The following is a 17,722-nucleotide window of genomic DNA, read 5'->3' on the forward strand; positions in this document are numbered from 1 at the left end:
GGAAAGCAGCTGCGGTCATCCCCCTCTTCAAAGGGGGGGACACTCTTGACCCAAACTGCTACAGACCTATATCTATCCTACCATGCCTTCCTAAGGTCTTCGAAAGCCAAGTCAACAAACAGATTACCGACCATTTCGAATCTCACCATACCTTCTCTGCTATGCAATCTGGTTTCAGAGCTGGTCATGGGTGCACCTCAGCCACGCTCAAGGTCCTAAACGATATCTTAACCGCCATCGATAAGAAACATTACTGTGCAGCCGTATTCATTGATCTGGCCAAGGCCTTCGACTCTGTCAATCACCACATCCTCATCGGCAGACTCGACAGCCTTGGTTTCTCAAATGATTGCCTCGCCTTGTTCACCAACTACTTCTCTGATAGAGTTCAGTGTGTCAAATCGGAGGGTCTGCTGTCCGGACCTCTGACAGTCTCTATGGGGGTGCCACAGGGTTCAATTCTTGGACCGACTCTCTTCTCTGTATACATCAATGAGGTCGCTCTTGCTGCTGGTGAGTCTCTGATCCACCTCTACGCAGACGACACCATTCTGTATACTTCTGGCCCTTCTTTGGACACTGTGTTAACAACCCTCCAGGCAAGCTTCAATGCCATACAACTCTCCTTCCGTGGCCTCCAATTGCTCTTAAATACAAGTAAAACTAAATGCATGCTCTTCAACCGATCGCTACCTGCACCTACCCGCCTGTCCAACATCACTACTCTGGACGGCTCTGACTTAGAATACGTGAACAACTACAAATACTTAGGTGTCTGGTTAGACTGTAAACTCTCCTTCCAGACCCATATCAAACATCTCCAATCCAAAGTTAAATCTAGAATTGGCTTCCTATTTCGCAACAAAGCATCCTTCACTCATGCTGCCAAACATACCCTTGTAAAACTGACCATCCTACCAATCCTCGACTTTGGCGATGTCATTTACAAAATAGCCTCCAATACCCTACTCAACAAATTGGATGCAGTCTATCACAGTGCAATCCGTTTTGTCACCAAAGCCCCATATACTACCCACCATTGCGACCTGTACGCTCTCGTTGGCTGGCCCTCGCTTTATACTCGTCGCCAAACCCACTGGCTCCATGTCATCTACAAGACCCTGCTAGGTAAAGTCCCCCCTTATCTCAGCTCGCTGGTCACCATAGCATCTCCCACCTGTAGCACACACTCCAGCAGGTATATCTCTCTAGTCACCCCCAAAACCAATTATTTCTTTGGCCGCCTCTCCTTCCAGTTCTCTGCTGCCAATGACTGGAACGAACTACAAAAATCTCTGAAACTGGAAACACTTATCTCCCTCACTAGCTTTAAGCACCAACTGTCAGAGCAGCTCACAGATTACTGCACCTGTACATAGCCCACCTATAATTTAGCCCAAACAACTACCTCTTTCCCTACTGTATTTAATTAATTTATTTATTTTGCTCCTTTGCACCCCATTATTTTTATTTCTACTTTGCACATTCTTCCATTGCAAATCTACCATTCCAGTGTTTTACTTGCTATATTGTATTTACTTTGCCACCATGGCCTTTTTTTGCCTTTACCTCCCTTCTCACCTCATTTGCTCACATCGTCTATAGACTTGTTTATACTGTATTATTGACTATGTTTGTTTTACTCCATGTGTAACTCTGTGTCGTTGTATCTGTCGAACTGCTTTGCTTTATCTTGGCCAGGTCGCAATTGTAAATGAGAACTTGTTCTCAACTTGCCTACCTGGTTAAATAAAGGTGAAATAAAATAAAACAAATGTTTTGTTGTTTATATACTTATATAACGGATGTGTGTGTTTTAAAAATTCAGCGATACAAGCCTGTAAAAACTATTTGATCCCCTTCTGATTTTGTACGTTTGCCCACTGTCAAAGAAATTATCATTATATAATTTTAATGGTAGGTTTATTTGAACAGTGAGAGATAGAATAACAACAACACAAATCCATAAAAACGCATGTCAAAAATGTTATACATTTATTTGCATTTTAATGAGGGAAATAAGTATTTGACACGCTCTCAATTAGAAAGATTTCTGGCTCCCAGGTGTCTTTTATACAGGTAACAAGCTGAGATTAGGACTACACTCTTAAAGGGAGTGCCCCTAATCTCAGTTTGTTACCTGTATAAAAGACACCTGTCCACATAAGCAATCAATCAATCAGATTCCAAACTCTCCACCATGGCCAAGATCAAGATCAAAGAGCAGGGACAAGATTGTAGACCTACACAAGGCTGGAATGGGCTACAAGACCATCGCCAAGCAGCTTGGTGAGAAGGTGACAACAGTTGGTGCGATTATTCACAAATGGAAGAAACACAAAATAACTGTCAATCTCAATCGGCCTGGGGCTCCATGCAAGATCTCACCTCGTGGAGTTGCAATGATCATGAGAACGGTGAGAAATCAGCCCAGAGCTACACGGGAGGATCTTGTCAATGACCTCAAGGCAGCTGGGATCATAGTCACCAAGAAAACAATTGGTAACACACCACGCCATGAAGGACTGAAATCCTGCAGCGCCCGCAAGGTCCCCCTGCTCAAGAAAGCACATACATATACATGCCGGTCTGAAGTTTGCCAATGAACATCTGAATGATTTAGAGGACAACTGGGTGAAAGTGTTGTGGTCAGATGAGACCAAAATGGAGCTCTGTGGCATCAACTCGCCGTGTTTGGAGGAGGAGGAATGCTGCCTATGACCCCAAGAACACCATCCCCACTGTCAAACATGGAGGTGGAAACATTATGCTTTGGGGGTATTTTTCTGCTAAGGGGACAGGACAACTTCACTACATCAAAGGAACGATGGACGGGGCCATGTACCGTCAAATCTTGGGTGAGAACCTCCTTCCCTCAGCCAGGGTATTGAACATGGGTCGTGGATGGGTATTCCATGATGACAATTACCCAAAACACACGGCCAAGGCAACAAATGAGTGGCTCAAGAAGAAGCACATTAAGATCCTGGAGTGGCCTAGCCTGTCGCCAGACCTTAATCCCATAGAAAATCTGTGGAAGGAGCTGAAGGTTTGAGTTGCCAAACGTCAGCCTCGAAACCTTAATGACTTGGAGAAGATCTGCAAAGAGGAGTGTGAGAAAATCCCTCCTGAGATGTGTGCAAACCTGGTGGCCAACTACAAGAAACGTCTGACCTCTGTGATTGCCAACAAGGGTTTTGCCACCAAGTACTAAGTCATGTTTTGCAGAGGGGTCAAATACTTATTTCCCTCATTAAAATGCAAATCAATTTCTAACATTTTTGACATGTGTTTTCCTGGATTTTATGTTGTTATTCTGTCTCTCACTGTTCAAATAAACCTACCATTAAAACTATAGACGGATAATTTCTTTGTCAGTGGGCAAACGTGCAAAATCACCAGGGAATCAAATACTTTTTTCAAGGTGTTGCACGCATGGATCGTTGAGAAAACGGGGATTAATATCCTGCTACGTATCCTGAATTGTCTGTATACTTAATACTTAATGTTTGCAAAAATAAAAGTTATAAATTCAAATGAAATGTTCTCGTTAACGTTATTGTACATCAGAGAGGCAAGAAGGATGGTGGAGCAGATGTTGAAAAACATTTATTATACCCCTTCTAACCCAGGGTCTTATGGGGGGGGGAAGGAGCGGTTCCAGAGAGCTATAGCCGAAGAAACAGGTAGCAGGTTAGGCGCTTGCAGATAAAAATGATGGAAATCGCTACATGCTAACGGTTATAGATATTTTCGCTAAAATAGCATTTGTAAGGGTCTTAAAAAATAAGAGCGGGGCAGAGGTGACCCGGGCCTTTGACTATATCTTGAAGGAAGGAGGAGCACCCAAGAAAGTGCAGACTGACGGCGGAAAATTGACGGCAGAAACTCATGAAGAAGCACAATATTGTACATTTTAATACAGGTTCGGATTTGAAAGCTTCAGTTGATGAATGCTTTAAACTTCTTAAGGCTAATGGACACTATTTTCACGTCCGGATGAAAAGTGTGCTCACAGTAAACTGCCTGCTACTCAAGCCCAGAAGCTAGGTTATGCATATTAGGCTCCTAGACACCTGCCCATAGGTAAGTTACAACCCTTAAATCACACCTGTCGTGGATTTCCTAACCGATCTTCCACCTTCACAGGGTAACACCACGATCCTGGTAATTGTGGATCATTTTTCTAAGTTGTCTCCTGCCTTTGCCCGGTCTCCCTACGGCCCTACAAACTGCAGAGGCCTTGTTTACGCACTTCTTCCGGCACTACGGGGTGCCTGAGGATATAGTGTCTGATCGGGTTCCCCAGTTCACGTCAAGGGTCTGGAAGGAGTTCATGGAACGTCTGGGGGTCTCGGTCAGCCTTACCTCGGGTTTTCACCCTGAGAGTAGAGGTGGAGACAGTGATCCAGGATGTGGGTAGGTTTCTGAGGTCTTATTGCCAGGACCGGCCAGGGGAGTGGGCGGCGTTCGTGCCCTGGGCAGAGATGGCCCAGAACTCGCTCTGCCACTCCTCCACTAACCTCTCCCCCTTCCAGTGTGTATTGGCGTATCAGCCTGGCTCCTTGGTATCAGAGTCAAATCGGGGCTCATGCGGTGGACAACTGGTTCAGGCGCGCGGAGGAAACATGGGAGGCCGCCTATGTTCACCTTCAGCACGCCATGCTTCGCCAGAAAGTTGGTGCAGACCGTCACCGCAGAGGCCCCGGTGTTCGCACTGGGAGACCGGGTCTGGCTCTCGACCCTAAACCTGCCCCTCCACCTGCCCTGCCGGAAGCTAGGTCTGCAGTTTGTGGGGCCATTTAAAGTCCTGAGGAGAGTGAACGAGGTATGTTATAGGTTACAGCTTCCCCCCGATTACCTCATTAACCCCTCGTTCCACGTGTCTCTCCTCAGGCTGGTGGTGGCTGGCCCGCTCCAGGAGTCTGAGTTGCGGGAGGTTCCTCCGGCCCCTCTGGACATCGAGGGGGGCCCAGCGTACTCCGTTCGTTCCATACTGGATTCGAGACGTCGGCGAGGGGCCTTCAGTACCTCGTGGACTGGGAGGGGTATGGTCCGGAGGAGAGATGCTGTGTTCTGGTGGACGACGTGTTGGACCCTTCAATGCTGCACGAGTTCCACCGTTTCCGTCCGGATCGCCCTGCGCCTCGCCCTCCGGTCATCCCCCGAGGCCGGTGTCAGTGTCAAGGAAGGGGGTTGGGGGGAGGGTCACTGTCACAACTTCTGCCGAAGTCGCTGCCTCACCTTGTTCGGGCGGTGTTCGGCGGTCGATGTCGCCAATCTTCTAGCCATCGCTGATCTATTTTTCATTTTCCATGTGTGTTGTCTTGTTTTCCAATACACCTGGTTTCATTTCCCTCATTATGTGTTGTGTCGTCCGATTAATCAGAGTGGCCGATTAATTAGGGCTGTATTCCGTTTGTTAGGAAAACTTGAAATCGGCCCTAATTATTTTGGGGCGCCGATAATTTTTTTTAATTTTTTATTTTTTATTTTTTTATACGTTTATTTAACTAGGCAAGTCAGTTAAGAACACATTCTTATTTTCAACGACGGCCATAGGAACGGTGGGTTAACTGCTTTGTTCAGGTGCAGAACGACAGATTTTCACCTTGTCACCTCGGGGGATCCAATCTTGCAACCTTACAGATAACTAGTCCAACGCAATAACGACCTGCCTCTCTCTCGTTGCACTCCACAAGGAGACTGCCTGTTACGCGAATGCAGTAAACCAAGGTAAGTTGCTAGCTAGCATTAAACTTATCTTATAAAAAACAATCAATCATAATCACTAGTTAACTACACATGGTTGATGATATTACTAGATATTATCTAGCGTGTCCTGCGTTGCATATAATCTGACTGAGCATGCAAGCATACAAGTATCTAAGTATCTGACTGAGCGGTGGTAGGCAGAAGCAGGCGCGTAAAAATTCATTCAAACAGCACTTCCGTGCGTTTTGCCAGCAGCTCTTCGTTGTGCGTCAAGCATTGCGCTGTTTATGACTTCAAGCCTATCAACTCCCGAGATGAGGCTGGTGTAACTGAAGTGAAATGGCTAGCAAGTTAGCGCGCGCTAATAGCGTTTCAAACGTCACTCACGCTGAGCCTTCTAGTAGTTGTTCCCCTTGCTTTGCATGGGTAACGCTGCTTCGATGGTGGCTGTTGTCGTTGTGTTGCTGGTTCAAGCCCAGGGAAGAGCGAGGAGAGGGACGGAAGCTATACTGTTACACTGGCAATACTAAAGTGCCTATAAGAACATCCAATAGTCAAAGGTTAATGAAATTCAAATGATATAGAGGGAAATAGTCCTATAATTCCTATAATAACCTCAACCTAAAACATCTTACCTGGGAATATTGAAGACTCATGTTAAAAGGAACCACCAGCTTTCATATGTTCTCATGTTCTGAGCAAGGAACTGAAACGTTAGCTTTCTTACATAGCACATATTGCACTTTTACTTTGTTTTACTTTTGTACATATTACACTTTGTTTTTGCATTATTTAAACCAAATTGAACATGTTTCATTATTTACTTGAGGCTAAATTGATTTTATTGATGTATTATATTGTATTATATTTTATTGTATTATATACTTATTATAAGTTAAAATAAGTGTTCATTCAGTATTGTTGTAATTGCCATTATTACAAAAAAAAATGTAAAAAAACCCGGCCGATATCTGCGTTGAAAAATCATAATCGGTCGACCTTTACTTTGTGCGTGATTGTTTATTGTTAGGTCGGTACGTTTCCGACTGGTTCATTCCCGGGTGCTGCCTTACTCAAGAAAACAGAAAAAGAGACGATGTAAAGATATTCTTCCTCCTCCTCTGACAAGGAGTAAGAAATGTCGGACCAATGCGCAGCGTGGTATGTGTTCATGATGTTTATTGACTGAACACTGAAAATACAAAATAACAACGTGAAATAAACTAAAACAGTCCTGAAAGGTGCAGAAAACACTAGACAGAAAATAATTACCCACAACTAAAATGGGGAAAACAGGCTACCTAAGTATGATTCTCAATCAGAGACAACAAACGACACCTGCCTCTGATTGAGAACCATACCAGGCCAAACACATAAACACAACATAGAAAAAAGAATATAGACTACCCACCCCAACTCACGCCCTGACCAAACTAAGACAAAGACATAACAAAGGAACTAAGATCAGAACGTGACAGACGATATTTGTATGCGGGAATATTAACTCAATTATATATATATTTTTTTATTGTTTGCCAACTGATATGTGACACATAATAATGCAAAAATAACATGCAAAACAGTCAAGCCCCCCAAAAAACAGGCAAGCCCAGCTTTATTAACTCAATGATATATATATATTCCCCCCCCCCCCGTTTTTTGCTAATAATGTGGGACTCAAAACAGGTGGGGCTCACCTGCCGTGAAAGAAGGGGGCCCGCTGGTCCTGCTAGTATTGCGCCTACAGCAATGGAACACCGGGAGGCACACACCTCTTTCTGAAACAAAAACGCGATCCTCTGTCAACGTCTCGCTTCAGTTCACGCGCACATCAGAGAACTACAGCTCTCTCAAAGGACTAGGTACGAGCGCGAGAGAAGAGAGAAGCTAAATACACCATGGGTGCTTGACTCGTTTTATGTCAGTCACATGTAGCCTACTGTTCAATACCTATATAGTGGTTGGCGTTTGGATGAATCAAAAGGCATACTTGAGAAAATAACAGAAGGAATCAAGTGAGCAGCTCTCAGCTCTGAGCACTGAGCAGGCATGTCCCGAAGGAAGCAGAGCAATCCAAGGCAATTTAAATGTAAGTTTATATTTCTCTACCTTGTGTGTTGCTTTATTAAAAAACATATTTAAACACATGCTGTATTATCTTCAACATATAGAAAGTATTTCACAATAGAAAGTGAGAGACATCATTACTATCAACTTTTGATTTGTGAATATTTCAGCAGCCTAGGCATGTCCCGAAGGAAGCAAAGCAATCCAAGGCAATTTAAACGTAAATGACTTCTGTGTTGCTTTATTAAAACACAGAAAACACGGGTTACTGAAATATTTACGAATTAAAAGTTGATTGTAATGATGTCTCCCACTCTCTATTGTGAAATACATTCTACATGTTGAAAAAATACAGCATGTGTGGAAATATGCAAGCGTATTTGGAAGAAATCATCATCATTATAACAGTAGGACTATATACTATATAATGAATGGTCACAATCATTTGTAAATAGTTGTATACAAAATGTTCTGGAGTTTTGTGAAATGTGGTAATTTTTGCAACTGTTATTCTTGAGCTAGTGCAGCCTACTTTTGTTGTTGTTGCTCTTTTCATACTATTTCTTAGAAGTGTGTGATTTAATACAATGTATCCATGTGTTCCATCAGCAGCCATGTGAAATCCTTAGATTAGGGCCAACTGAATTTATTTAAATTGACTGATTTCCTTATATGAACTGTAACTCAGTAAAATCTTGTTGCATTTATATTTTTGTTCAGTGTATTTTTAACTACTAAAAGTCACTGCATTAAATATAATTTTTCTGTGTGCTTGTGGGAAGATTTGTATTGTCATTTATCATTGATTCGGGGTAAAATCACCCAACACATTCTGATGACCTGTCCTAAACCTTTAACCTCATACAAACCACTGCCCTCATATGGCATTTGTTTACACAATGTTTACATGTTTCTAAATATATATATATATATATATATATATATATATATATATATATATATATATATATATATTTCATCATGACTATGCCCGTGGCTGTTTATGATATATGTTATGTTATTGTTATGACAGTGTTATGCAACCCTTATTACAGAGGGTTCAAGTGAAGTGTTTACCTTGTATATAATGCAGTCTGTTCTGCTCACCTTATGTCATTGGACTGCCTTGGTGTTATCAGAGTAAAAACTCTAGTGTGTTTAAATCATTTAACTATTTCAACCCTTCAAACTTACATTAGGTCAACGCACGTGACCTGTATGTACTTTAATACAGTGTGTACTGTAACGCAGTGTGTACGGCTCACCCCCTATTATTGGGTTATACGTCAAAGTAAAAACTCAAGTATAGTTGGGGGAATGTGGTGAGCCTGAGAGCCAGCCCATCAGCACAGACAGTTATAGCAGAGGACAAAAAGGTTGTTAAAGGGTGAGGAGGATTTTTCTGCTCCCCCTTCAATGGAACGCATTGCCCCTGCCTGTTATCTGGCCATGCGATTCACAGTGAGCAGAGTATTTTAATATTTAGCTTATTCCATTCTCTGGGGTGCCCTCTGCAGAGCAGATAAAAAAGAGGAGGTCTGAAAGAGCTCCATTAATTTGCCCCGATGACTGAGGTGATAAGGGGAGATAATGGAGAAGATAAGCTGTAGAAGATATACCATCAGACACCCCATTATTACCATTAGAATTCCAGCCTGGCAGTCTGCAGTTTCCTGATAATCCCCCACCACCACTGGATGATAACACAAAAAATAGTCACTCTGTCCACACTCCCGAGGCCCTTTGTTATCCCACCTCCAGGATATTCTGATGATATGGTGATATATATATATTATGTCTTTTTTCCCCCGCCTCAACTTTTGTGCCCATATTAGTATAATTATTTCTCTATTTTCTCCATCACACAGAGATATAACAAAGGCATTTCTTTCTGGGAATCTTTCACGTTGGCTTTTCCACCTTCTTTCATCTTGCCTCCCCCCCCCAAAAAAATACAGAGCTTTTATTGTAATAAGAGTTAGATCCCAAAACCAGATAGATGACAAGGTGGTGTTGTATGGGAAAACATATATCAATGGTATCAGCCAAATCTAACCAGCCCAAGTTGGTGGCAGCTGTTGTTCTTTGCCTTATCACCTCCAAGCCAATATGCCAATAAATATTGTTCAGATTGGGCTGGCCAAAGTTATGACAGGGAGATTAAAATAATGTCCAGTGCATTGCAGATTGGGCTAGGCTGGGTATGTGTGATATGGGGTCGTGCTTTGAAACCTTCACAGTGTCCACACACCACCATGTCTCTTCTACACACAGCCTATCTGCTCCTTCAGAGGTAGTGTACTGTAAATATCCATGTTTCAATTGGGCACCTGTCCTGACTCTTTCTGCTAGTGTGCACACTGTAATGCACGGCTCTCCAACCCTATTCCTGGAGACCTACCCTCCTGTAAGTTTTCATTTCAACCCCAGTTGTAGCCAATTTAATTTGAGGTATTATCAACAGTGAAATACTATGAAAAACGTCTTTCTCCAATACCCTTAGCCACGTTATTCCCACACTGTACAACTTTAAGAAGTACCGTATTAATTATTTACATAAAATTGCATGGCAATGCACTCTGGGTGATTTGAAGCGTAAACAGTCAATTATACCGTAAATTCCAAAGAAATCTTGGTTTAACAGTACATTACTGTTACTGTACAGCACTGTGGGATTGGCAACTTGCAACCTTTTCAAACAATTAGGATTGATAGGACTGAGAGACATCAAGGTCTGAAGTGAACCAAACATGGTGTGTAAAACGTTTACTGCATAGGATTTACCTAAACGAATTACACCAAACATTACACTGTAATAAAAACAGTGATTTATACGGTCCATTTTTACATTAATCAACAGTAAAATACTGTGAAGCATTTTGTGGGCAGTGAAAGAATTGCTGTATTTCGAATGATACTGTAATTCCATCCCACAGAATACAGTACCATAACGTATCTTTGGAGCGCTAAAAACTTTTTGACCACTAATGCGTGCACAGTGTTGTTGTTTCAGGCTCATTAACGTATTTTGCGGTTTGCCTTGTCAGAGGCTATATTTGTTGCACCTGTGAGTAAGAACGCTGTACCAATTTAACTCCTATGTGGTTATAGTGACCCACTTGTTTTGCCTGTTTTGCATGTTATTTTGGTATTATAACGTGTCATACAGTATATCAGTTTGCAAACAATGTAAAAAATAATATATATCATTGAGTTAATAAAGCCGCATACAAACATGGTCTCTTTTTTGTTTTCTTGAGTAAGGCAGGTCACTTTCTTATTTTATTGGTCAATAGGAAAGTGATCAGATGAAGCAAATACTAAACTACAGGAATGCTTTGCTAGTACAAACTGGATTATGTTCCGGGATTCTTCCGATGGCATTGAGGAGTACACCACATCAGTCACTGGCTTCATCAATAAGTGCATTGATGATGTCATCCCCTTAGTGACCGTACGTACATACCCCAACCAGAAGCCATAGATTACAGGCAACATCTGCACTGAGCTAAAGGCTAGAGCTGCTGCTTTCAAGGAGCAGGACTCTAACCCGGAAGCTTATGAGAAATCCCTCTATGCCCTCCGACGAACCATCAGACAGGCAAAGCATCAATACAAGACTAAGCTTGAATCGTACTACACCGGCTCCGACGCTCGTAGGATTTGGCAGGGCCTGCAAACTATTACAGACTACAAAGGGAAGGACAGCCGAGAGCTGCCCAGTGACACAAGCCTACTGGACGAGCTAAATAACTTCTATGCTCGCTTCGAAGCAAGTAACACTGAAACATGCACAAGAGCATCAGCTGTTCCAGACGACTGTGTGATCACGCTCTCCGTAGCCGATGTGAGTAAGCCCTCTAAACAGGTCAACATTCACAGGGCCAGACGGGTTGCCAGGATGTGTACTCAGAGCATGCGCTGACCAACTGGCAAGTGTCTTCACTGACATGTTCAACCTGTCCCTGACGGAGTCTGTAATTGCAACATGTTTCAAGCAGACCGCCATAGTCCCTGTGCCCAAGAAGGTAACATGCCTCAATGACTACCGACCCGTAGCACGCATGTCTGTAGCCATGAAGTGCTTTGAAAAGCTGGTCATGGCTCACATCAACACCATTATCCCAGAAACCCTAGACCCACTCCAATTGGCATACCGCCACAACAGACATTCTTGTCGTGATGTGTGTTTTGTCCTATATATATATATTTTTGTTTTTTATCACAGCCCCCGTCCCCAGCCCCGGTCCCCCCCCGTAGGAGGCCTTTTGCCTTTTGGTAGGCCGTCGTTGTAAATAGGAATTTGTTCTTAACTGACTTGCCTAGTTAAATAAAGGTTAAATAAAATGTAAAGATCCACAGATGATGCAATCTCTATTGCACTCAACACAAGGTACACCTATGTGAGAATGCTATTCATTGACTACAGCTCATCGTTCATTACCATAGTGCCCTCAAAGCTCATCACTAAGCTACTTTACAGTAGGTGTACTGTAAAATGAAATACAGAATTTTGCTAGCCACTGAGTTGTCTGTAAGTTAATGTCAAATTCACGGCTCTAATGGTTTTCGTCCTCCTCTTCTGGGGAGGAGTAGGAAGGATCGGACCAATGCGCAGCGTGGTAAGTGTCCATAATATAATTTTAATGAAATATAACTGTACACAGAAAACAAAAGAATAAGAGAATAAATGGAAACCGACACAGTCCCGTATGGAGCAAACGCTGACACGGAAAATAATCACCCACAACCAAAATGGGGAAAACAGAATACCTAAGTATGATTCTCAATCAGAGACAATGATCGACAGCTGCCTCTGATTGAGAACCATACCAGGCCAAGCACAGAAATACAACATAGAAAAAAGAACATAGACTACCCACCCCAACTCACGCCCTGACCAAACTAACACAAAGACATAATAAAGGAACTAAGGTCAGAACGTGACAACGGCAACCCCTTTACAGTGTATAGTAGTTCCAGGTGATCAGAATTTGAATAAACATGAAATGTATGTTCTAAATATTCTAATTTTCCCTTATTAATGATAAAAGTCTGTCTTCTATTGTTATTATATGCCAATTTGATAGTGTGGCTCTCAGTCAGTGAAGAATTAATAATTCCCAGATCAATGCGACATGAAGAGGGGTGACTGCATGCCAGCGTCTCTCTCTCCATCCCCAGCATCTGTGCACTCTGCTAATTAGGTAGACTGTGTTGTGGTCCATTGGTCTACAAAGAGGCGGCAGGTAGCCTAACGGTTAAGAGCGTTCGGCCAGTATCCAAAAGTTTTCCGTTTTGAATTCCAGATCGTACTAGGTGAAAATCTGTCAATGTGCCTTTGAGCAAGGCACTTAACTCTAATTGGGTAAGAGCGATTGACACATGTACAGTAGTTGGGACCTGACTAAGAGGAGTTCATGTTCCTTTCTCTCCCCCTCTACAATATTATAAAACAATACTCTGCATCGTTTCACGTTGATGATGGATATCACTGCGACCAAGATGGCACAGGGATGAAAGGAGTGTTGTCAGGTGATCCTCTCTGTTAGCAAGCGGAGCACTGAGCGGTCTGGCCAAGGCAGACCCTGTGGGAGGTTATGAAAGGTGTTGATGACTGCTTTCTTTGTTAAATGAGGGGGGTTGATAACTACTTCCTCGGATGAATGAAAGGTGTTGATTTGTTACAGTGTTTCCCTTTTGGGGTAGATTTACTGGGGTGTACATTTGGGGCTATTGTGTTGAGAGGCTGGTTAGAAAGTGTTGGAGTTGATGAGAGTGAATGGACTGTATGGACTGTTTGGGCAACTTTCTGTTGTGCCTCAATATGCAGAGAAAATGTGCATTAAAGAATAGAATCTGTCTTCAATCAACTACACTGGAAAAACTTTTAAAGTTTGTTTTGTGATGGAAGAATGAGGTACAAACTGGTGTGAACGGCTTAATTCCAGAATTGACACAATCATCGCAATCCATTGAAATTGGCCTTGTTCTTTTCTGATATAATCAATGTAAAAAAGCAAGACAAGCAAGATGTTTATTTGACAAATCTTTATCACTTATGTTCCAGTGTTTGTAGATTTGCTATTAGTGATGTCCAGCAAGCCTGCGGCAACAAAATCCCTTTTATTTTCAGGTTAACCTTCAGTTAGCTTGCAGGGATCAATGCTTGTGTTAGTCAACCACCATTATCAGTTACACGATCTCCCTTCTGTTTGTTGTTGTTGAACAACATCGATACCAATATCTAGTCTGCTCATGGTAGAACACGGAATGCGAGTTGTGAAGAAAAAAAACATTGCAGGCTTGAATTCATTCATTGATTCGTTTTTCTGCACAGAGGGAGGTGGATTTTCCTCAAAGTATGGCAGGATAATCAGCGTGTTCTAATGTATTTTAAATGTAAAGGATTTGATTCAGAGAGGAAGGAAGTTGATTTTGTTCTGTAATTCGCTTAATTTAATTCCTTGTTGTAATTTGAATAATCAGTGAAGTTCAGAAAGGATTTGACTGTAGAGAGAGAGAGACAGAGACAGAGAGAGAGAGAGAGAGAGAGAGAGAGAGAGAGATAGAGAGAGAGGCCTAACCCTACTAGAAGTCCAATGTCTCCTGTTTTCTGATGATCTGGTGATCCTGTCCCTAACCAAGGAGGGTCTACAGCAACACCTAGATCTTCTGCACAGATTCTGTCAGACAAGGGGCCCTGACAGTAAATCTCAGTAAGACCAAAATGATGGTGTTCCAAAGAAGGTCCAGTTGCAAGGACAACAAATACAAATTCCACCTGGACACCGCGATTCCCAAACCTTCGATAACAAAGCCACCACCTACAGAGAGATGAACCTAAGCAAATTGGTCCTGGGGCTCTGTTCACAAACAGACCCCAGAGATCCCCAGGACAGCAACTCAGTTAGACCCAAACAAATCATGAGAAAACAAAGAGATAATTGCTTGACACAGTGGAAAAAGTTAACAAAAAAAATGAGAAAACTAGAACGCTGTTTGGCCCTATACAGAGAGTGCACAGTGACAGAATACCTGACCAGTATGTATGACTGACCAAAGTTGCTGCTCCAGTTTCAACTGTTCTGCCTGCGGCTATGGAACCCTCCTGACCTGTTCACCGGACGTGCTACCTGTCCCAGACCTGCTGTTTTCAGCTATCTAGAGACAGCAGGAGCGGTAGAGATACTCTGAATGATCGGCTATGAAAAGCCAACTGACATTTACTCCTGAGGTGCTGACTTGTTGCACCTTCAACAACTACTGTGATTATTATTATTTTACCCTGCTGGTCATTTATGAACATTTGAACATCTTGGCCATGTTCTGTTATAATCTCCACCCGGCACAGCCAGAAGAGGACTGGCCACCCCTCATAGCCTGGTTTCTCTCTAGGTTTCTTCCTAGATTTTGGCCTTTCTAGGGAGTTTTTCCTAGCCACCGTGCTTCTACACCTTCATTGTTTGCAGTTTGGGGTTTTAGGCTGGGTTTCTGTACAGTACTTTGATAAATCAGCTGATGTAAGAAGAGCTATATAAATACATTTGATTTGATTTAAGGAAAGCTTTGACTATTTACAGACTCAGTGAGCATAGCCGTGCTATGGAGAGAGGCCGCCGTCGGCAGACCTGGCTCTCAAGATAAGACAGGCTATGTGCACACTGCCCACAAAATGAGGTGGAAACTGAGCTGCACTTCCTAACGTTCTGCCAAATCTTTGACCATATTAGAGACACATATTTCCCTCAGATTACACAGACCCATGCAGATCTCACTTAGACTTTTCAGCAAAACTCTAAACACATTCTCATACACAAAACACATTCTGCACTCTAATGCACATGTCATCCATACTGGTAAACCAAGTGGCAACAATCAAATACAAATAGAGAACCCATGTCATTGATTGAACACAACCACTCAAAATTGATTTAACCTGTTTCAAATGATGCGACACAACCAATATAAACCAGTTCAGAGAGCAAACAGGTTGTTGAAGGTGGGAAGGAGAACGTCTGAGAATGGATACTGTAGTACAGTGCATTGTAGGCTGTATACTGTACAATGGACAAATTGTATGGCCCTGAACATTGTGCTTTACATTTAGTACTGACTGCTCAATAGATTTTGACTGGTTGCAGGTTCATATCAGCAAAGAACAAGAATTACAGTATCACAGAGACAAAGGACAAGTTTGTGAGATGCAGGGTACAGTACTGTAAAAACAGGGGTACAAGGAGGAGGAAGAACAAAAATCAAAATTGCAAAGTGCAAAGCAGAGTAGTATTTCTGATCAAAAGACAATGACGTAAAAATATGAATATTTTTTTAGATTAAAAATGTACTTCTCCCTGAGAATTGTATGTTTTGAATGATGTGTTTTCTATTTTTCGGTGTATTGTTTACTGACTGCTTGAGAGTATATATAATTTTGATCACTTTGTTTATGATTTGAGAGCAGTGTTTGATTTTGAACACAGGTATAACTTTTTGAGGCGAATGTTTCATTTTGCAAGAGGAGTCAGAGGTTATGTAAATAGTGCTTGAAGATTAGGTTTTGTGTTTAATGTTTTCAGGAAATGGAGCAAGGTTTCAGAAATTGTGTTTTAGCAATTGAGAAAAACTGTAATTGAAATTGAACTGTGAGTGAGTGAGTGAGAGAGACAGAGAGACAGAGAGACAGAGAGACAGAGAGAGGGAGAGGGAGAGGGAGAGGGAGAGGGAGAGGGTCTGGGTCTGAAGAGGAGAGTGAAGGTGATAAATTGGAAGGGAAGACAGACAGGTCTGATAAACACAGATTGGTTGATGTGAGGCAGCCAGACCAGCCACCAAGGAATCAACAGTTTGACTGTTGCAACTAGATCAAAATCTCTAGATCTCTTCAAACAGGGGGAACAGTAAGCAAGTCAAGGACAAACCCAGGTCAACTGTCCTTCCGTCTCCTTTCCTTTCTGAGTGTTAACACTACCAGTGTCCCTCTATTGTAAAGTTTAGGCCTTATATTGTTGACACTAAATACAAGCGGCAACACTTAAGGAAGTTTTGGTGCTCCTCTCCTCTCTCCCAGTTAAAAGGGGGGGGGGGGGGGGCATTCATTATTCTGGGGGATTTGAACCTTTGGTGGTTAAGGGCTGTGCAATCAGTCTTCCTAATCTCATTTAAAGATGGAAATAAACAATCAGTCTTCCTAATCTCATTTAAAGATGGAAATAAACAATCAGTCTTCCTAATCTCATTTAAAGATGGAAATAAACAATCAGTCTTCCTAATCTCATTTAAAGATGGAAATAAACAATCAGTCTTCCTAATCTCATTTAAAGATGGAAATAAACAATCAGTCTTCCTAATCTCATTTCAAGATGGAAATAAACAATCAGTCTTCCTAATCTCATTTAAAGATGGAAATAAACAATCAGTCTTCCTAATCTCATTTAAAGATGGAAATAAACAATCAGTCTTCCTAATCTCATTTAAAGATGGAAATAAACAATCGGTCTTCCTAATCTCATTTAAAGATGGAAATAAACAATCAGTCTTCCTAATCTCATTTAAAGATGGAAATAAACAATCAGTCTTCCTAATCTCATTTAAAGATGGAAATAAACAATCAGTCTTCATGGTGAGGAAGAAAGCCCAGAGATGCACGTGGGTAGGATTATGGTAATGTGGGAATGAAACAAGCGTCTTTAATACACTGCACTAATAACTCTTTATGCATGCGAGAAGAAGATGGTTCCAACAAAAATGGGGGAGGACGAATCTCAATCACATTGTTTCTTTGAACCGAAAACCTAAAATTTGCATGCAGATTTTTCAACATTAATCTGGGACTATTTGTTACAGATGGCAAATGTTCAGAGAACAAGTCAGAAAAAGGCCACAATAAATCTCAGGGTAGGATTTCTGAGCTAGGATCAGATCTTCCATGTCCATATGA

At 42.0% G+C, this 17,722-nt stretch overlaps 1 protein-coding gene across 1 annotated transcript in view; it reads left to right on the forward strand.

Moving 5' to 3' along the window:
• The first annotated feature begins 7,410 nt into the window (after positions 1-7,410).
• Positions 7,411-17,722, forward strand: part of LOC110496055 (zinc finger protein ZFPM2-like) — a 111,740-nt gene continuing 101,428 nt past the window's right edge. The window contains exon 1 of the mRNA XM_036952532.2: positions 7,411-7,804. Within this exon, the coding sequence (XP_036808427.1) occupies positions 7,765-7,804 (40 nt within the window). The 5' untranslated portion in view covers positions 7,411-7,764. The remainder of the gene's footprint in view (positions 7,805-17,722) is intronic.

Source organism: Oncorhynchus mykiss, chromosome 18, assembly GCF_057628025.1.
Source record: "Oncorhynchus mykiss isolate SJ-2025 chromosome 18, ASM5762802v1, whole genome shotgun sequence".
In the NCBI taxonomy this organism is placed as follows: Eukaryota; Metazoa; Chordata; class Actinopteri; order Salmoniformes; family Salmonidae; genus Oncorhynchus; species Oncorhynchus mykiss.